The 18,820-nt window shown below is 51.3% G+C and overlaps 6 protein-coding genes across 6 annotated transcripts; 3 read left to right on the top strand and 3 right to left on the bottom strand.

Annotated features, from left to right (window-relative positions):
- Positions 1 to 236: 236 nt before the first annotated feature.
- On the top strand, positions 237 to 4,376 carry V8C40DRAFT_222921 (glycoside hydrolase superfamily). Its single transcript, XM_083212232.1, has 3 exons — positions 237 to 805; positions 878 to 1,346; positions 1,421 to 4,376. Exons 1-3 carry the CDS (start codon positions 752 to 754, stop codon positions 3,949 to 3,951), a joined length of 3,054 nt encoding a protein of 1,017 aa, XP_083072973.1. The 5' UTR covers positions 237 to 751; the 3' UTR covers positions 3,952 to 4,376.
- V8C40DRAFT_222954 (trimeric LpxA-like protein) lies at positions 4,251 to 5,743 on the top strand. Its single transcript, XM_083212233.1, has 3 exons — positions 4,251 to 4,798; positions 4,936 to 5,058; positions 5,132 to 5,743. The coding sequence occupies exons 1-3, from the start codon at positions 4,608 to 4,610 to the stop codon at positions 5,490 to 5,492; spliced, it is 675 nt and encodes a 224-aa protein (XP_083072972.1). The 5' UTR covers positions 4,251 to 4,607; the 3' UTR covers positions 5,493 to 5,743.
- On the bottom strand, positions 5,571 to 7,850 carry V8C40DRAFT_222862 (uncharacterized protein). Its single transcript, XM_083212231.1, has 3 exons — positions 7,730 to 7,850; positions 5,999 to 7,619; positions 5,571 to 5,938 (listed from the first exon to the last, which is right to left on the bottom strand). Exons 2-3 carry the CDS (start codon positions 7,603 to 7,605, stop codon positions 5,650 to 5,652), a joined length of 1,896 nt encoding a protein of 631 aa, XP_083072971.1. The 5' UTR covers positions 7,606 to 7,619; positions 7,730 to 7,850; the 3' UTR covers positions 5,571 to 5,649.
- A 1,137-nt stretch (positions 7,851 to 8,987) lies between these two features.
- V8C40DRAFT_245149 (lipoyl(octanoyl) transferase LIP2) lies at positions 8,988 to 10,516 on the bottom strand. The gene has a single exon (XM_083215812.1). It carries the CDS (start codon positions 10,396 to 10,398, stop codon positions 9,451 to 9,453), a length of 948 nt encoding a protein of 315 aa, XP_083072970.1. The 5' UTR covers positions 10,399 to 10,516; the 3' UTR covers positions 8,988 to 9,450.
- A 621-nt stretch (positions 10,517 to 11,137) lies between these two features.
- Positions 11,138 to 13,096, top strand: V8C40DRAFT_245147 (SUR7/PalI family-domain-containing protein). Its single transcript, XM_083215811.1, has 3 exons — positions 11,138 to 11,856; positions 11,968 to 12,451; positions 12,545 to 13,096. The coding sequence occupies exons 1-3, from the start codon at positions 11,847 to 11,849 to the stop codon at positions 12,777 to 12,779; spliced, it is 729 nt and encodes a 242-aa protein (XP_083072969.1). The 5' UTR covers positions 11,138 to 11,846; the 3' UTR covers positions 12,780 to 13,096.
- A 654-nt stretch (positions 13,097 to 13,750) lies between these two features.
- V8C40DRAFT_222813 (kinase-like domain-containing protein) lies at positions 13,751 to 16,158 on the bottom strand. The gene is made up of 2 exons (XM_083212230.1): positions 14,502 to 16,158; positions 13,751 to 14,446 (listed from the first exon to the last, which is right to left on the bottom strand). Exons 1-2 carry the CDS (start codon positions 16,053 to 16,055, stop codon positions 14,051 to 14,053), a joined length of 1,950 nt encoding a protein of 649 aa, XP_083072968.1. The 5' UTR covers positions 16,056 to 16,158; the 3' UTR covers positions 13,751 to 14,050.
- Positions 16,159 to 18,820: the final 2,662 nt, after the last annotated feature.

Raw genomic sequence — 18,820 nt, 5'->3', positions numbered from 1 at the left:
CTGTTGTTGGTTGTGAGCCCAACCGTCCGTAGCACTCGGTTATGGGCTCGTGCAAAAAAAGACCGCAACTCCAAGTCTCTGTACACGGATACAGCGGGAATACGCAGTCTAGACAGTCAAATCTCGGCCGGGAACCCTAGATTTGACCAATGGTGGCTTGTGTCCGTTTCTCCGGCACCAGAAACCACTATGCCTGTTCCTGGATTCTGCAGCGTTGGCGATTTTTGCCCATGTGTGTGTGCTCATCTGCCCACCCTCTGACCGAGTGGAAGGGCCATGTATGGACAAATTAGGCTTCACGGATCCGTTCTTCCGTCATAGCTTACTCTGGAGAGATTGGCCAAGACCAAACGCGCATATGAGCCCAGTCCCGCGGCGCAATCAGATGGGCTTAGTGAGGTGAGGCCCCAGGGGAGGCCGAGAAAGGAAATGGCCGAGTCCACGATGGATGCACTTTGGGGGTAGGCTGGACTGTTAGTTTACAGTAGGCTCCGAGCAAGCGTGAGCAACTAAAATGCGAATGGGTGGCTTGCCACCGTTGCCTACTCTTCTCTTCTTCTCTTCTTCTTTTTTGTTCTCTTTATCAACTCTAGCTCTGTTAACTTCAGAGACGGCTCGGTTCCTAGGCCAAGTTGCAGACGGTTTCGTTTGCGTCCTTTCGTTGATCTCAGAATCATCACACTCATTCTTTTCCTGGCTTCGGCCACCTTACAGTCTTTCTCTAGTATAATCTAGACAGTCAGTCATTAAAATGGTTTCTGCTCGTGCTGGTGTTGCGGCCGTTGGCCTCCTGAACGGTTACTGGGTATGTTACCATAGTTGTCTCCTTTAGTCCCCCCTTCAACTGTTGAACACGCTGCTTACAACTAATGTTCAGGGACAACATAGCACTCCCGGTGGCCTTAGGACACACTGCGATGCTGGTGTTGATTCCGTCACCCTTGGGTTTGTGAACAGCGCCCCTGATTCCTCTGGATATCCCGGCATCAACTTCGGACCCAACTGTTGGGCAGATTCATACCCTGACCCCAACACTGGCTTGCCCACAAAGCTCTACAGCCACTGCATGACCCTCCAGCAAGATATTCCTTACTGCAGATCCTTAGGTGTCAAGGTCATTCTCAGTATCGGAGGAGTGTACGACCCCGTCCTTGACAACTACAAGGTTACGGACAACACCACGGCTACCAACTTTGCCACCTTCCTTTACAATGCTTTTGGTCCTTACAACTCAAGCTGGACGGGCCCTCGCCCCTTTGATGCCAGTCCCATCGACCACACCGCCGTTGATGGTTTCGATTTCGATCTTGAGCCTCCTGCAACCAGCGCTCTCAGCCCTGCATGGTGTAAGTTTCCCCCCTTTTCTCTCTTGAAATTTGCTTCTATGGGCGTCGAGTGCTAAGATTTTGTCTCAACACAGCAATGGCACCTTACATCAAGATGGTTGAGGTTTTCCGTGCTCTTAACCCGTCCCTGATTATGACTGCCGCCCCCCAGTGCCCTACCAACCCTCAATACTTTGCCATGAAGGACTTGATCCAAAACGCTGCCTTTGACAAGCTCTTCATCCAGTTCTACAACAACCCTGCGTGTGATGCCATTGCTGGAAACTCAGTCGGCGATGCTTTCAACTACAACGACTGGGAGACCATTGTTGCCAATAGCGCAAAGAGCAAGTCGGCTAAGCTGTACATTGGTCTTCAGGGTCAACCCACGCCCCTTGGATCAACCGAGTCAGGCTACATTGACCCTATTGCAGTGAAGAACCTGGTTTGCCAATACAAGGACAAGGCGCACTTTGGCGGTCTTTCGGTGTGGGATCTGTCTCAGGGTCTGTCCAACGTTGTCAACGGAACGTCGTTTAACCAGTGGGCTCTTGAGGCGCTGCAGGTCGGATGCAACCCCTATCCTCCTTCAACTACCTCGGCAACTACTGTTGCTAGCACAACGACTTCCAAGGCGTCTTCTACGACCTCCAAGGCGACTAGCACAACTACCACGTCCAAGGCTTCGTCGACGACTTCCAAGGCGTCTACCACGTCCAAGGCTTCATCGACAACCTCTAAGGCATCCACGACCTCCAAGGCTTCTACTACCTCAAAGGCGTCAACAACTTCAAAGGCTAGCACTACTTCTAAAGCCTCTACCACTTCCAAGGCAAGCACTACTTCTAAGGCTTCGACAACTTCCAAGGCATCTACCACATCCAAGGCTTCGACAACTTCCAAGGCGTCCACGACCTCAAAGGCTTCGACGACTTCCAAAGCCTCTACCACTTCCAAGGTGTCTACAACCTCCAAGGCTTCTACTACCTCTAAAGCCTCGTCAACTTCAAAGGTGTCCACAACCTCAAAGGCAAGCTCCACTTCCAAGGCCTCTTCAACTTCCAAGGCCTCTTCAACTTCTAAGGCGTCCACGACCTCCAAGGCTTCTACCACCTCAAAGGCTTCTACCACCTCAAAGGCGTCGACCACCTCAAAGGCCAGCACCACTTCCAAAGTGAGCTCCACCTCGAAGGCGTCCACGACCTCGAAGGCTTCTTCTACTTCTAAGGTATCTTCTACTTCCAAGGTGTCCACGACCTCTAAGGCAACCTCTAGCACTAAGGCGTCTTCGACCTCCAAGGCCTCGTCAACTTCCAAAGCTTCTTCTACTTCCAAAGCTTCTTCCACCTCTAAGGCGTCCTCTACTTCTAAGTTGAGCACTACTTCTAAGGTGTCCACCACGTCGAAGGTGTCTACTACCTCCAAGGCCAGCACCACCTCTAAGGCGAGTTCTACTTCCAAGGCTAGCACTACCGTGAAGCCTAGCACCACTTCTAAGGCGAGCACCACGTCCAAGGCGAGCTCTACCGTGAAGCCTAGCACTACCTCGAAAGTAAGCTCTACCTCCAAGGCCAGCTCTACTTCCAAGGCCAGCACCACCTCCAAGGCGTCCACAACTGCAAAGCCAACCACCACGTCCAAGCCTACTACTTCATCTAAGCCCACCACTTCTGCCAAGCCTACGACCTCTACCACATCTGTAAAGGCGTCGACTTCCAGCAAGCCTACCGTGTCGGCTTCCAGCACGAACGTGGGTAGAGGTGTGACCAGCTCAACTGTCAGCTCCACCTCTTCCAGCGTCCTGTACCCCACGACAACAAGCAAGTGGTCCAACTCGACGATTTCTCGTGGCTCGGCGTCAACTACTCCTGCTGGCTCTGCGACTGTCTCCCTCACGACCAGCGTTGTTTACACCACCTCTGTGCACACCGTTACCAAGTGCCCGTCCTACGTCACCGACTGCCCAGCCGGAGGCTATGTGACCACGGAGACTATTGCTCTGTACACTACCGTCTGCCCCGTCAGCGAGGCAACCCAGACTGCCGCCCCTGTGACCACCGCGCCTGCGACCACGGAGGCTTCTCAGCCTTGGACCACCAGCACTGTGTACACGACTCGAGTCTACACCATCACATCTTGTGCTCCTGACGTTCCCAACTGCCCGGCGAACCAGGTTACGACCGAGACGATTCCCTTGTACACCACTGTGTGCCCCGTGACGGCGGCAGCTACCAGCACCCCCGTTGGACCCGCCAGTGTCGAGTTCCCTCAGAACACGGACGTTGGACAGCCTTCTGCTGGTGCTCCCGTCGTTGAGGCTGCCTACCCCACTGCTTCTAGCATTCAGACCATTGTCAAGCCTGTCACCTCCGTCGGAGTGCCCCAGGGTCCTTATGGTGGAAGCAGTGTTGTCACCAGCTCTGCAAGCCAGCCGACCAACCCTGCGGGCTCTCCCAGCTACCCCAGCGGCGGTTCCGGCAATGCGGCGCCTTCTGGAAGCTGGAGCGGCGTGCCCGTTGGTCCTTCTTCGATTCCTAGCATCCCTGGAACAAACGGTGCCTCTGTGATGAGTGCTAGCCTGATGGGATTGGCCATCGTTTTGGCTGCGCAGGTTTTCGTTCTGTAGAAGATAGACATGTTCGATTTGTGTTTTACGGATGGACTCTCCCAAGAGGGCCATTTTTTCTTTTTCTTAAAATACTTGTTCTTCTGAGACCCTTAATGACGGGCTGACGAGGAATCTTTTTATCATTATATTTTTCTTTTTTTATGTCGATACGGTCTGGATATGTGTAGGACTTGCTGTATACCTTAGCTTATGACGATGATTTTACAGGCCATTAACGGAGCGCATTCCGGTTTCAATATGTTATATATTTTTCATCCTGAAAGCTGGCTTTATAAGTGACTGGGCATACTCCGTAGTTAATTTGCACTGTACAGCGGTGTTACACTTGAGACTGTCTAGTGAAAATGTTGTGATTTTGCTGAGAGAGTTGACAACCTGGTTGGCCGTGAGTTTAGCCAAGTTGTCGTTCTTTCATAGCCACAATGAATACGAACAAAGGCCCACTTCAACTAGGTTAATTATGCCAGATCAGATTTGAGACAATCTATTACCTGATTTCCCCCGCACTATCCTCATCCGCCTATTGACTCACTCACCCACCTACTCTATCTTGCAAGCCATTTCTGAAACTAACAAAACCTCCGCCCATCTATACACTTTTCGACCTTTCTAGTATATAAAATTATAGAACAGCATATATACACTCAACCACAATGGCTGCTCGATCCCCCGACGGAACGCCCATCGACCTCGCAGAAAACAGACGCCGAATGGCCCGCGGCGAGCTCTACTGGGCCTTCACGCCAGATCTCATCCAGGACAGAAAGCAGTGCGCCAGGGCATGCAGGAGGCTGAATACCGCTGAGGAGGTAACCAGGCGAGAACACGTCGAGATTTGGAAGGAGTATGGCTTTTCCGCTTTATTTTTATATGTTAATAATGCATTCCCCTTTTCTTGAAAATCCAGACGTTCACTAGCGATCTTTGGGTGTATGTGGATGAAGAGTTCTTCTTACTGATAATTTTTTTTATTTTTTATAGGATTACTAGAGATGAAGAGCCACTGCCGCCAAAAGCTGCCAGTGAAGAAGAAGATGATGCCTTGTTGGAAGATTATCCGTGGGTTGAAGGACCGTTGAAGACAGACTATGGATACAACATCAAGTGCGCCCCCCTCCTTTACCATAAACAACCCACAATCCTCCTATACACAGAACCCCCTATTAACATCGCTTAGACTCGGGAAAAACGTCTTCGTCAACTCAAACAGCACCTGGATCGACACCTGCCCCATCACCATCGGCGCCCGCACCCTCATCGGCCCCAACTGCAGCTTCTACTCCGGCACGCACCCACTAGACCACCGCATTCGCAACGGCACGCGCGGGCCCGAGTCCGGGAAACCCATCCACGTCGGCGAGGACTGCTGGTTCGGCGGCGGCGTGACAGTTTTGCCGGGGGTGACGATTGGTAAGGGGGCGGTGATTGGCGCGGGGAGTGTCGTGACGAAGGATGTTCCTGAGGGGGTTGTTGTGGCGGGGAATCCGGCGAGGGTGTTGAGGAAGACGATTGAGGAGGCGGAGAATGGAGCTGTTTGAGGGATGTATGTATATGAGGGGTTGTGTTGGTGAGGTTGTGAATAGAGCATAGAGTTGCGTTAGACGTCTCTGATAGAATATACAATATTTTTTGTTTATTAGCGAGTTATAACTCAGTTTGTGATCTCCAAAAAGTCCCTTAGCCTGACTTCTTCCCTTATGAAATTGATCCCTCTCTCATATCCTCTTTCTCAGGCGTCATATCTCCGCTCGTTTCACCCTCAATAGTCATCGTGACCACCGGCGGTGCCTTGCCGGTGACAATTCCAGTGAGCACTCTAAACAACGTTGCTCTGCTCTCCCATATCGGGTATAATCCAACGCAGATAAACGAACAGAAGATCCAAATAATGCCAACAGTCACCCAGCCGGTGAAGAAAGGCTTGGAGAAGATGTACCCGGTGCCGTACATGGGCATTGGCCAAAGAACGAGGAACGCAATTGCCCTGTTTCGCATGTTAGTGGCATAATTCCTCGGAACGGGTGCTCAAATGGCTCAAACTTACATAAAGACAGTGACAAAGCTGGCAATCTTGAATGCCTTGTTAAGCTTTCGGCGCTCTTCCTCAGATTCCGTACGCTCCTGGTTCCTTTCCAGCTGTCGTTGTGCTTCGCTGTCAAGCCCTGACGCCTGAATCATGTCGTGGTCGTCCACCTTTCGAATCTCCATCATGGACTGCCAGTTGTACTTGTCAAAGCCGAAAATGAGACAAAATAGCGGCACAAGAACGACAGGTGCCAGTAGCGCAACCACATTGCCAGCCAACATCGGATCGTTCGAACCCGTGCAGTCGACATCCAGCTTGCCGCACTTCTTCTTGGCAGTGACGAGCCAGGCAACAATGGCGCAGATTGTGCCCAAAATAGGTGAGAAAATTGCTGCCCATTTGTTTTGGCCGTTCCAAAGCAGTGTCAATGTGGCCGGGATCACGGCAGCCGAGATCAGCACGCCCATGAGCAGATAGAGGTAGCCCATGGAGATACCGTTATACCATAAGCCAGTGGAGATGCAGCAGACGACGAGCATATAAGCGACCATGGATATATGAGACATCCATACGAGGCTCTTGCTGCTGGCACTGGGGCGAATATACGTTCTGTAAATATCGTATGTGAAGATGGTGGATGTTGCTACCAACTCGGCACTGAATGCTGATGTGACGGCCAAGAACAGCATAATGAGAGTAGCAATGGCACCGCCTTTGCCCATGAGGGCTACGGCGGCGTAAGGAAGAGCCAAACCGGCAGAGACTTGGGAATCGGTGAGGCGGTTAGGGTACGTCGGGAATTGAGGGCTAGACTCGAGAGCAAGCGCCGCAAGGCCGAGAGTGGTGGCTGTCAACCACGGAATAGCAAACCATGCCGCACCGCCCATGATGTATCCCGGCAAAGCATGAATAGGGCTTGCTGCAATACTCTTGTTGTAGTATCCGTTATCCAAGAACACAGTGCCAAAGTTTCCAACGATGTTGATGACGAAGAAGATGGCGCCACCCTGGGACTTCATGGTGAGGTAGCTACCGTCGCGGTTACCGGAGACGGGGTGGGCCTGGGCAGCTTTGACGAGGAGATCGTATACGGCTGCCGGACTGCCGAGAACATCAGAGGTGGCGTAGGTCTTGAGAGCGAAGATCATGATGATAATGAGCACTGCAAACGTGTGGATATAGTCTGTGATGAAGGTGGCCTTGAGACCACCAGACACGGTATATGCCACAACGGGGATGGGAATGAGGAAGATGGCTGCTACGGCATGCATCCCAGTCAACGCATTTACAGTTGCTGCTCCTCCCGTGATCAACATGAGTGAGACCAGCATGTTGGTCATGAGGCCGAAGACGATGAAAGTGAAGTGCGCTGCCTTGCCATATCGTGCCTTGATAACTTCCAGGAACGTATGCGCATTGGGTGCTCGCTTCTTGAGCGTGATGGCTATCGTAGCAAACAGCAAGATCTGAACAGTAGCTCCAGAGGCATACCAGAAGGGACCAGAGACACCATATCGGTAGCATACACCAGAGCTCTGTAATAGAGTCGCGGCCCAGGTCCAGGAAGAGACGACAGCTGAGGCCACTAAACCAGATTTGACGGTACGGCCAGCAGTGTTGAACATTTCAGACGTCTGAACTTCATTGTTGAACCGTTTAAGAATGTGAGTAACGGTGATCTATTGCAAGGCATGTTAGGAGATGCTGTTTCGGTGCTCATCGAAGGAAGCAAGTCTCAGTCAGACTCACCATGAAGATGGCAAATGCAAAGCCGAGGCCGAGAACAATGCCATAGCCATAGGCTTGGCTCAGCGGGGTCGAGCTTGAGTCAGACATGATTCTGACCAGGAGTTGATGCTTCACCAGGAAGGCTGCCCAACACGTTGCATTCAAGATCTCTCCTCTTGCCGATTAAGCTGTCCAAATCCGGAGACAGAGGGAGAGAATACATGGATATGTAGCATCTTGCACAAGCTGTTATCTAGATGATTTTCATTTTCATTCGATCATAGCTCTCGTAGATTCGGCCGGTTCCGGTGCACAGCCTTGCCAGGACCAACCATCTCTTGCTTGGACATGATTAAACCCCCAATCTCCCACTTGGTGATTTTCCATCTTGTAGATTGCGATTTCTCGCTAAGGAGATACAGTACGATAAGAACGAAAGAATCTATTGCATCAGTCACAGGGAAAAGCGAAAGCGGCCTTGCGACGATGAATTGCGACATTTTGACACATTAAGCTTGTGTTCTGAGGCTACTGTATCGTAGGGCTGCCGATCGGCAGTGAAGCATATCAAAGACACAGCTTCTGGGGTAGCGCTGACAGTTGCAGGGGAGCTGATAATGGATAATAGGATCGAGGCCATGGCAAAAGCAAATACAGGCTAAACAGCCAACATGATTGCAGAGTACAGAGTACTGCTTATCAGCCGCGCCCTTTGGTGAAGTGAAGATCTGGTTGGCTCAGGAATGTGAGGATATAGTAATGACAGCTTAGTGGTCGAGATAAGGTCGAGATAGGAGATCCTTGACAGCTGCTATAGATAGGTGCCGCGCCCCCCGCAAAATTACCCCATGCCCTAGAACTAGGGAATGGCACGAACCGCGGAGAAAGCCTGCTTAACAGCCGGGGATGGATGAAATGGCAAAGATAAGATACAATGTCAACGCATTGAGAGATAACAGTCATCAGACAATTAATCGCTTCATTCTCCCTATCTTTGGAGATATACTCGTAAGATGTAGCGATTAGTAGATGCGGTACGGACTATTACTGTACTTCGTAGTAGCAATAAGTCATAGCAGAGATGGATAAGGGACAGCTCCACTCAACTCACCCGGATATGGGAGATAAGCAGACATTAGAAGACAGCACCAGCAAACGGAAACGTCGATTGGTGATACACACGACTAACCATCTCGGATGATACCGGCCAGCTCTTCCTCGTTATCGGCTTCACACATTATGCAACACTGATAAGGCGATGAAGTGAAGACGAAAGTCATGGGAGATTCGTGAATTCTCAAGTAATTCCATAGGCTAATATCATTGTCATCTCCTCGGACAGATCGTGATTACACGTAATAGTGTTTTATGATGTTAATGACACTGAACATCATCTGCCGCCGGCCATCGTCTGCCGCCGGCCATCTCGATCCCTGTCTCTCCATGCGAGATGCGACTGTGGGGGGAACTGGAGTAGAGTTGAAGACATCACATGTCCATTTGCTGTTTGTTGAAGAGGCTTTGACTTTCTCTTCCCAGAGCATATGATTGGTGATAACAAACCCTAGGATCATTGGCCATTATGCCGTGATCAGCTATCTCGTCTTCTGTCAATCTCGGAGAATGTAGGAATGACCTCCTAGGAGATGGTATGGATTGATAGGAGAGTATATGCAGCTCTCTTTGGCGCTGATTCTCGCACTGCTCTTCTGTGCCTGCTGCTTGCCAATAGCTTAAACGTGTCACCGTCCCAGGTCGACACCTCGTCTTGACGCATCCATCAGCCCTTCTTCAAAGATACTGGCCCAGCGCTGTGCCAATTCTGATATGTCAAACGACATGCCTTGAGCAGCACTACCAAGCTCGGCCACAACGGATGTCGCCAGTTTTCCCTCGAGGCCACAGGGGACGAACCGAGCCCACGGATTGACATCCTCGCCGCCCTTTACGGAGACATCAATGTTGATAGCAGTGCCCAAAGCTGTGACGTATCGCCGATGATGGACCCCAAGAGCAGCAATCTTGCGCGGCTGGCCCGATGAGGCCCGAACCCAGACTCCCGGCTCATCACGATTGGTATAAGTTTCGATGCCAAATATGTCTGAGAGAAATTGCTGTGTGGTTGCCTCAAGATGACTGGCAAACGTGGAGACACTATACTTGGGATAGAGAGAAGAATGCATGTCCAATACTGGCCAAAGGACAAGCTGGCCGGGGCCATGATATGTGGTGAGACCTCCGCGGTTGGTCTTTTTCACCTGAGGATGAAAGAGCATTCTGATGGGCTGAGGATGCCGGAAAAGATGGACGTCCAGCGGCCGCTCTAGATGTGCTTTCTGGTCTTGAGTGAGATCGTCTTGTCGACGTCCCAACGTGAAAGTTGGCGTAGATTCAAATGATATTAGACGAGGCCGTGGGCACTCATGCTCTGTCCTCGATTTTTCGGGGAGGCCCTTCCAGGTCAGAAAAGCACCCCGATGCCGTTCCTGGGCATCTTCGGCAGATTCATAGCTCGTCAGGCTAGTAGAGTCATCTTCCGTGAGATGCTGGTGCTCTAGTAGAGTTCCCCTCGAAGTTGTCGTCTCCCATCGTCGGCCCTCTATTGACACTGCCGCCTTTTGCACCAAATGCCGTCTCGATAATGCCGCCGCTCTCGCCCTCACAAGTTGCAGGCGGGGCACGTGCCACATCTTGTGACCTGGATTGAGTGCCTAGCAGTTAAAAGCAGCAGCCGTAAAGGGGAATAAAGAAGGTTGACTTCACAAGGCGTTGATGCAGCATTGCCTATTAGCCGCAGGTATGGACATGCTAACGTTAGTCGATATTCGGCGGTACCAAGAGGCGAAATCTTGTAGCGCCCGAGAGACGCTAAAAGCGAGGTTGTGGATGCTGCTGACGTGACGCCGCCGGCGAACTTGGTGACGACTCCAGCAGCCAAAATCAGAGGGCTTCAGCTGTCGATGCCTTCTTTCCTCCGCCCTGGCTGATCATGTGAATGCTGATCCGAGTCTATCGGTTCGGCACACCATATTCTAACGCCTCATCCATTGCCTGGCCAAGCAACCAAAGCACGCATCACCAGCCTCATGACATCAAACGGCTGGAGAAACCGCTGTGGAGATGGGACAAGGTTTGCGCCAACGACGGCCGCACTGCCAATTGTGCCATTGAGGTGTGTTTTTTGGAGGATATACACGTACAATGATGGCATGCGTGCTCTGTACCTTTGGTTAGTGGGCTTTTATAACCGTCAAGTCTTGACTCGTATTTGGCACATAAGATGCTGACGGCTTGCCCGTTTGGCATTGCTGTGGCATCGTTCAAATTCAATTTGAGCTGTACAAAGTCATGGAAGCAGAATTGGGTTCCCCGGTCTCGGCATAAGCATAACCACCACCCAATTGACAGAGCCGAGTGATTGAATCAAAATGTTTCTTGGCTTCGTTCCATCTTTCTCGTTTGCTTGTGTCGTCATCGCCCTGCTCCACGATCCCGCCAGCCAACCAGAGCCGGCGCCAGCCCGCCAAAAGCTTCCTGGCACTAGTATAACCAAGCCAGACTAGCATCGGGAGCTGCAGCAGCGCGATCGCCAAAATGTGTGAATGTGATTGTGGGTGACCTCTCGTTGCGACATCGTCACTCGCCCGTCGTGTAACTTCTACGTAGCCGCAAGCCATTGAAGCCACCCGACAACTTGTAGCCTGTACTTGACATCTGAGCAACGTAACCGTGGACCTGCGTGGCTCAATAACTGCATCATCAAGCCCCGCCGCTCCTGCCCCAGTCCTGCCTGCCATGTATCCAGCTTTGCTCTCTTCAGCTTCTACTTCAGCTTCCTTTCTGCCCTTTTCTTATTTTTCACCACCAGAATTACTCATGATCCAATTATCGACATAATTACATTATCCCCCCAATCGCTTCTGCTGGTTTGCGCCCTCGACGAGAGTCTGTTTAGGACCCTCTGAATATCCCTAGTTGAAGCAGGGTCTCCTGCAGCATCTGTGTCGTCATTGTTCTTGCAGCATCCTACTTATTACCATCATTGCTGTCTTGAATTGCAGAAGACTTTCGTTGGCGGTGCAATCCTGCCTGACCGTATCCTTCAACTACTAGTTACCAATTGTGAAGCCGACCCAAGATGCCTAAGAGTAGGTTTGATCTCTTATAACATTTTCGAGCATCACCATCACCGACATTACCGCCCACTCCTTCCCTCCATGATGACGAGCAAGCCTGGCTAACCAAGAAACCCTCCATAGACGTCATTCTGGGCACTTCCGGCCTCATTCTCCTGTCCACCTCCATCCTATTCATCTGGTTCATCATCCTCCCCGGCGTCACGCATGATACTCCCTTCAGAAAGACATACTACCTTCGCGCCGACACCAGCGGCATCACCGGCGCCCGAGACATCTCCCAGTGGACATACTTCTTCATTTGTGGCCTCAACAATAATGATTGTGGAGATGCTCACCCCGCCATCCCCTTCGGGTTTGCCTGGGACAGCAATGCGCAGAACGTGCCACCGGGACTTGGTGGAAGCCATGGCAGCCACACAACGTCGTTCCATTACTTTTTCATGTGGCGATTTGGATGGGTGTTCTTGCTCATGACATTATTCTTTGAGGTTATGGCCCTATTCACTGCATTCTTGTCCTGCTGTGGCCGCCTAGGTGCTGCGCTTGCATTTGTCGTCTCTGCCATTGCGCTCTTCTTTTTCACACTCGCCGTTACTATTATAACGTACGTCAAGCCCCAAGTCGTGCATTTACCCTATCTATGGGTGTCTGCCCGCGTAACCACTTCCGGAATCACTCGCTAACAGCTGTTACACAGTGCTACTTTTGTTGAAGCTCGCAACCGCTTTCACGATGCTGGTCGCTCGGCCCAGATCGGAGCTTACGCCTTTGGTTTCCTCTGGGGTTCATACGCGGCCCTTCTCTTTGCCACCATCCTGTTCGCCCTCGGCATTCGTTCCGACACTAGCTTTGGGTTGAGACGCCGGCGTAGTGAGAAGGGTTCTCGCGGACGCTCTTACGATGGTCACCGGGTTAAGGAGGACTATTCGTAAACGTAACGATAGCGGCTCTTCTTGTGATCGTCCATATAAGAGAAACTTAGGAGAAGAAGAGAAACGACAAATCGTACTAATACTAATACTAGCCTGAAAGTGTCTGATTATGCCAATTGGCTCTAATACGATGAAGGAAGACTCATTGTTAATGACACAGAAGGGGAGGAAGCAGATCCCAGAGTTTATTGACACGAGGAGGCTCGCTGCGGTCAATATTCATATGGGGTTTTGACGATGATGGTTCTTTGCAAATACTTACACTCGCTAGTAGCACACAAACATCGTTACATAGGCTTTTGAAATATCAATACCAGTTTTAAAATCTTGTTTGCAGTGCCAAGAAGTGCAAATGGTCACGGCCCGCAATTCACCTCATCTCACAACATCACCGGCGCAGAGTAAACAGTCATCAATCGTATACATGGATGATAGATATAATTAATTTGCAATGTTGCCATCGTATTCTTGGCCTTGTGTCTTTCATATGCGTACAAGAAAACTCCCCCCCCCCCAAAAAAAAAAAAAAAAATCCTTCCCGCCGTATACACCTAATGCCTGAACATCCCTCCACCCCATATGCCCATCCTCCATCCCAGTCCAGTCTGTCCCCTCCCGCTTCGCCTACAAGAAAAAGAAAAGATATGCATATATATATAGATGAGATATAGATATAGTATGAGATGCATAAAAAAAAAGGAGACCGAGAAAGAAAAGAAGAAGACGAAGAGATTTTTTTTGCGTCATGATGGAACAAAAAAAAGGTAATAAAACTCGAGTATCGTCCGCTTAATTGGTAGTAGCTCCCTTTGATAGAAAAACAAAAATCCTCCGTCTAAGAAATTTGAGGCCAATAGGCTGAGGTGGTTGTTGCTGTGATGTGTTGCGTACAAGCAGGCGACTTTTCCGTGGTCGTGACTGGAGGAGAGTGTGAATAGTTTTGCTCCTTTTTTCTTTCTCTTCGTGACCTTTTTGCTTTATTCGTACAAAGAAAGAGTAACCAGTCATCCTAGTAGTTGATATCTCCTCCATCATCAGTGTTTCTTTTCCCTCTTCGCTTTTTGATGCTATTCTGATTCGTGTTGATAACTGCAACCAACTCAGATACCAGCTCCTGTTGGCAAATGTCATAGCGCCGACTCCTTGCTTTTTGGTAGGCCAGCCTAATGCGGGTAAATATTTGGCCCGGCAGTGTAATTGAGGCAAACAGATTTCTACTCCATCTCTCGTCGTCTTTTTTTGTAACTCAAAATTATTCGTGTGTCGATAACTTATAAACCTTGGTTGATAACAGGGCTTCCCAGCGGGCTGATACTGTCCAGGGGTGCGGCATGAAGCGCTGGCTTGCTAGGACCATCGCCGTTGTGCCCATCCGCGTTCTTCTTCAGTACAGACTTGACCCATTCAGCAACCTCGGCGTCTTCGGTGCCCGAGCTCAGGTCCATATGTCCCACCGCCTCTGCTACCTTATCTGCGGCCTCACCATCTTCGGCCTCTTCATTAATCGTTTCCGGCTTGGTTAATGACTGGATCCAAGGATGCTTAAGTAGCAGAGCGTACGTCGGCCGCATCTTGGGGATCTTATGTAGACAGCTCTTGACAAAGTCCTTTGCCATATCCGTGTAACCCTCCTCTGGCATGGCTGGGGGTTCGCCTTCGACGATTGCCTGTAATTATCTAGTCAGCAAGGATTCCCATCATATCAATCGGTGGCGAACTTACATTCAGTTGGCTGAAAATGGTGGACGAAGCTTCGGGTGGGTATGGGTACTGGCCCATGGCACACTCGATGATTGTCAAGCCTAAGCTCCAGACATCGCTCTGAACGCTGTAGGTACCATCCGTACCGCCTGGCTGTGCCATGGCACCTCCAGATATCCGTTCAGGGGCCATGTAACTCTGGCATCCAATGTTTGTTTTGGCTATACTGGCCACAAGGTTGCCGCTGACGCCGAAATCGCAAATCTTGATCTGGCCTCGTGTGTTGGCCAAAATATTTGTTGGCTTTACGTCACGATGGATAATGTTATGCTCGTCTTTCAGTGACTTGAGGCCCATGATGGCTGAGTAGGTAATTTTGCGCAGGACGTTTTCAGGTATGCCTCCGGCGTAGATCTTATCGATGGAGCCACCATCCATGTACTCGATGCACATGTAAACTGCGCCCTCTTGAAAGAAGGCTCCGTAAAAGTCAATGATGAATGGAGAGACACACTCGTGCAATATGACCAACTCTTTGAGAATAGTGGTGAACTTGGCGTCATCGAGCTCGAGTCGAATTTCCTTCATCGCCATTACTTTCCCGGTCCGACCGTCCAATGCGCTTGCAGCATCTGTGACCGCCGAGTCCGACTGACTGCGATGCGGGTGCGGTGCCAACTTGGCTCCAGACAAACCCTGTCCAAATCGCGGCGCACTCGGCTTCGCATGTCTGACCTTGTATACGGTTCCGTAGTTGCCCTTTCCGAGCTCGTCTATAATTTCCACCTCGTCAAGGGATATGCTAAAGGTCTGGCCATTGGAGAAATTGACTCCGGTCCGAGTAATCGTAGCAGCACCGTCAAAAGTAATCCAGCCCTTCTCTGTATCGATGTACTTCTTGAAGTCGTCTAGTTGGGATCCCAACGAGGGCTTGCCGTTGGGAGCGCTAGGCGCACCGTTTCCAGACATCCCGGCGGAGAAAGAGGGAGCACCGGCCCGGCGCAGTCCACCCGTAGGCATGGGGCTGCCGCTGCCGCCTATATCAGAGAGCTTCATTCCCATACCCATGTTGGCTCTCCTCTCGCTAAGGGAGGGCTTTGGGAGGACAGGTGCCGATCTGGGGTGCGGCACAGCACCGGGACGCTGCATAGTCGGGGGCATACGGAGGTTAGGGAAGCCGGGCGCCACTGGGCCTCCGGGCGAGGGCATCGGTGAGACAGGCGAGCTGCCCGCCGCTGCCATGCCCTTTTGCATTCGCTGCTGATGAAGGGCTCGCGCCTTGGCCATGACGCTGTTCTCCATGGCTCCGGCGCCCCCCACAAAGGACGAGGTTGCTTGCGGAGGATGCCTCGCCTTGCCTAATATTCCCAACGTAGTCGAGTTGGGATTCATATTTCGAGGGTCGGAAAAGGTGTTTAAGGATGGGAGTCGCTTAGGAGAGTCGCCAAGCTCATCACCGTTGGGCGTGCCAGCCACTGATGAGTCTTCTGAGTATGGAGATGCTTGTAGCGAGAGCTCACGAGTGCCATCGGACACGCTGTCCGGCGTGGCCGGGACAGAGCCGGAACCGCTCATTGTGACAGTTGGAGAGATGTAGTAGCTGCGCGGCTATTGCTCAGAGTGGGAGTGATGGAGATGGAGATGGAGATGGAGACGGAGGGATGGGGGAGCCAAGAATCTCCCAGTATTCAAAAGTATTCACCATATACCAAGGTTGCTATGCTCGATCGAAGGTGATGGCGTCGCAAAGGGCAAGGGCCGCCAGCGACCCTGGCAAGAGGGATGAGGACGACGAGGTTTTTGCGGTGGGCGTCGACGAAGCGGGTGGCCCGAGGTGGAGGTTTTGAAGCTCGACCAAGGTGGGGTTTCAGATGGAGGCAACACGATGCTTCGTCGCTGACAATCGTTTCAACGGCCGATATGCGGGAGGCGGACGGCGGACGGTTTGGTCCTGTGGGCTAACGCTCGTCGAAGGCTAGGCCAGTCTAGACTTTTGAAACCCAGCGGCTGGGCTAGAGAGAAAAAAGGCTGATGCTTTTCCCAGATGCTCGCTGGCCTCGGCTGTCGCTCGGTTTATACCGCTCTGTGCCTTCTGTCACAAGTTTTTTTTTTCCCTTGGTTCGTGGGGGCGATGCGACGATAGAAAAGAAGAAGAGAGAATGACGAAAGGTCGAGGAGGAAAGGAGGAAAGAATCCGAAAAGGCAGCCGGGCAAAGAAGAAGGCGAAGGCTGCAGAGGACGGTTAGCTTACTGCAGGTTTGGATTTTCGTCGGGATGCGATGGCAGCAATGCGGATTCCAGTTTCTGGATGACTGTGGATGAAACGGCGCTTGCCTTGTTTCTGCGCCCGGAGCTATCGACAACCAGCCCCAGTCCGCCAAGTGAAATGAGGCTTTGTACTCCGTGCTCCCGTTCGGCGCGGTAGTTGCGAAGAGCAAAGAAAATTTTTCTTTTCTTTCTTTTTCTTTCTGCTTCCCCAACGAAAAGAGCAGTCGTGAAGCACACTGTCTTGCGGACGATGGCACTTTTTAAACAATTTCAATCAAGGGTCGAAAGCATAGGTAAGGTACATACAAGAAACAACTGCCCGAGCTTGAACTCGCCTGGGTACTACAGGTACTCGTAAAAGCACTACCCAGCAAGGTATAAACTTGTACTTGGATGAGAAATTGAAGCTGCGGCGGTGTCAGGGTATCATTCAACTCCTCGCATAGGTACAGCGCATCAGGCTAGAAGCAGGAATCAAATCTCACCTCCCTGGCCAGCAATCAGGAACGCCCGTTGGCCAATTCCCTGGACCGTCAACGGTGCCTCTGGCTATTTTTGGTCGTGTGAAGAAACCTGAACGCGCCTGGTATCGTATACTTGATCAGGCCTCGGCACCACCTTGTCCAAGTGCCTAAGCTGCAATGGGCGTCGTATGGAGTACGAGATTAGTAGCAAGCAATGCAATGGCAGTGGCAGAGCTTCCCAACTTCTGTGCGGGGTTGTCCAAGGATTGACGGGTTTGTTTTGGTGCGGAGTTTTGGAGGTGGTGCTGTAATAACGATGACGATGACGATTGCAAAGGCACAGCTGCGACGTGCGTCAAATGGGAAAAATAGCGCCGAGTTAGCTGCAAGATATCGTCAGGAGGCGTCTCGGTGCCGGCACGTCATGTACAAGCAGGGCACGCTGCATGCGCCTTCAATTGGGGCGCCGGGATTGGGCGGCTGTGGCGACGTTGGACTATCGTGACCTGAAAGTGGGCATCAGTGTCATGTCACCGGATAAAAGTGCTGGAGTGGTTAAGGACCTATGGATGCCTTGAATCTTGCCGACAGGGTATTGAGAAATGGCGAATGGCCGTCTGAGAATCGGTGCTGGCTGTGAATTGAAGCTGTGTGACGTGTTGCAGTGAGCTTTTGCCCGTCAGCTTTGGGCTGGACAATGAGGGAATGTGTGTAAAACAAGAGACAAGGGGTCCAACGTTGGGTTAGCGGTAGCGGCCCGTCAGGGCAGGGCAAGGCCAGGCAAAGCAAGGCAAAGCAAGGCAAATACAGGAATGCCAGTAAAAAGCCTGGGATCAATGGAGAGTCAAGGACAGAAAAGAAGAAACCACTTAATGGAAATGAAGGGGAGATAAGGAGGTAGGCAAGATGTGATGTGGATGACTGCTATTGGCATTATATAGACTACATGTACGAGCACTCTAGCATCACTGTTTCCCACAACGAAAATCAAACGCTGATTAACCAGAAACGCTCAACTGCACGCTATTGCGCATCTTGTCAGAGTCCAGACCAGCAGCGGGAAAATCTACTCTCATCGCGGCGTGCTTAATTACCATGACCTGCGTCTTGGGCGACGTTTGATAGGTGACTTTGAGGCCTCTTGGGTGGAATTATCTGTACCTGCTGCGCTGAAGTGGCTGCCCGGCTCCACATCAAAGGTACTTTGAGCAAGCCGATGTGTTTCGTATTTGCAGCTCACCATCTACGAAGCCGTAGCGCCTATCGCCACAGATTGTCTAGGTATCGCTAGATGGGATGGTACCTACCACGCCCGATGATCCATATCAGACAGATCTCATGATGAAACCGCCTCTGGTCCCCGAGCCGTGCCTTTCACTATCAAGCGAATAATAGTGGCCTATCACGGCTTTGAACAATGACGGGCCAGTTCGCCTACTAGAGGGGGGCGATTTCTTTCCATTTGTTTCCCGGAGCCACCAAAAAAAGACGGAGCTACTGTGGGTGTAATGCGAAAGCCGGGTTACCCCAGGATCATTTTCCCAGTGACGCCGAATAGATTTGGGCATCTCGAGCCTCGCGATTGGGCTGCTAAGATGAGGCTGGGAC

The sequence above is a fragment of the Trichoderma camerunense genome, assembly GCF_050948025.1.
Source record: "Trichoderma camerunense strain CBS 138272 chromosome Unknown V8C40scaffold_9, whole genome shotgun sequence".
Taxonomy (NCBI): domain Eukaryota; kingdom Fungi; phylum Ascomycota; class Sordariomycetes; order Hypocreales; family Hypocreaceae; genus Trichoderma; species Trichoderma camerunense.
This window is presented reverse-complemented; position numbering and strand designations above follow the sequence as displayed.

Coding starts and splice junctions, on each gene's coding strand:
- V8C40DRAFT_222954 (XM_083212233.1), top strand. CDS start 4,608: ATGGCTGCTCGATCCCCCGACGGAACGCCCATCGACCTCGCAGAAAAC. Junction 4,799..4,935: donor CACGTCGAGATTTGGAAGGA/GTATGGCTTTTC, acceptor TATTTTTTATAG/GATTACTAGAGATGAAGAGC. Junction 5,059..5,131: donor GACTATGGATACAACATCAA/GTGCGCCCCCCT, acceptor AACATCGCTTAG/ACTCGGGAAAAACGTCTTCG.
- V8C40DRAFT_245149 (XM_083215812.1), bottom strand. CDS start 10,398: ATGTGGCACGTGCCCCGCCTGCAACTTGTGAGGGCGAGAGCGGCGGCA.
- V8C40DRAFT_222813 (XM_083212230.1), bottom strand. CDS start 16,055: ATGAGCGGTTCCGGCTCTGTCCCGGCCACGCCGGACAGCGTGTCCGAT. Junction 14,447..14,501: donor CCATTTTCAGCCAACTGAAT/GTAAGTTCGCCA, acceptor AGATAATTACAG/GCAATCGTCGAAGGCGAACC.
- V8C40DRAFT_222921 (XM_083212232.1), top strand. CDS start 752: ATGGTTTCTGCTCGTGCTGGTGTTGCGGCCGTTGGCCTCCTGAACGGT. Junction 806..877: donor GCCTCCTGAACGGTTACTGG/GTATGTTACCAT, acceptor ACTAATGTTCAG/GGACAACATAGCACTCCCGG. Junction 1,347..1,420: donor CGCTCTCAGCCCTGCATGGT/GTAAGTTTCCCC, acceptor GTCTCAACACAG/CAATGGCACCTTACATCAAG.
- V8C40DRAFT_245147 (XM_083215811.1), top strand. Junction 12,452..12,544: donor CTCGCCGTTACTATTATAAC/GTACGTCAAGCC, acceptor GCTGTTACACAG/TGCTACTTTTGTTGAAGCTC.
- V8C40DRAFT_222862 (XM_083212231.1), bottom strand. CDS start 7,605: ATGTTCAACACTGCTGGCCGTACCGTCAAATCTGGTTTAGTGGCCTCA. Junction 5,939..5,998: donor AGCTTTGTCACTGTCTTTAT/GTAAGTTTGAGC, acceptor CATGCGAAACAG/GGCAATTGCGTTCCTCGTTC.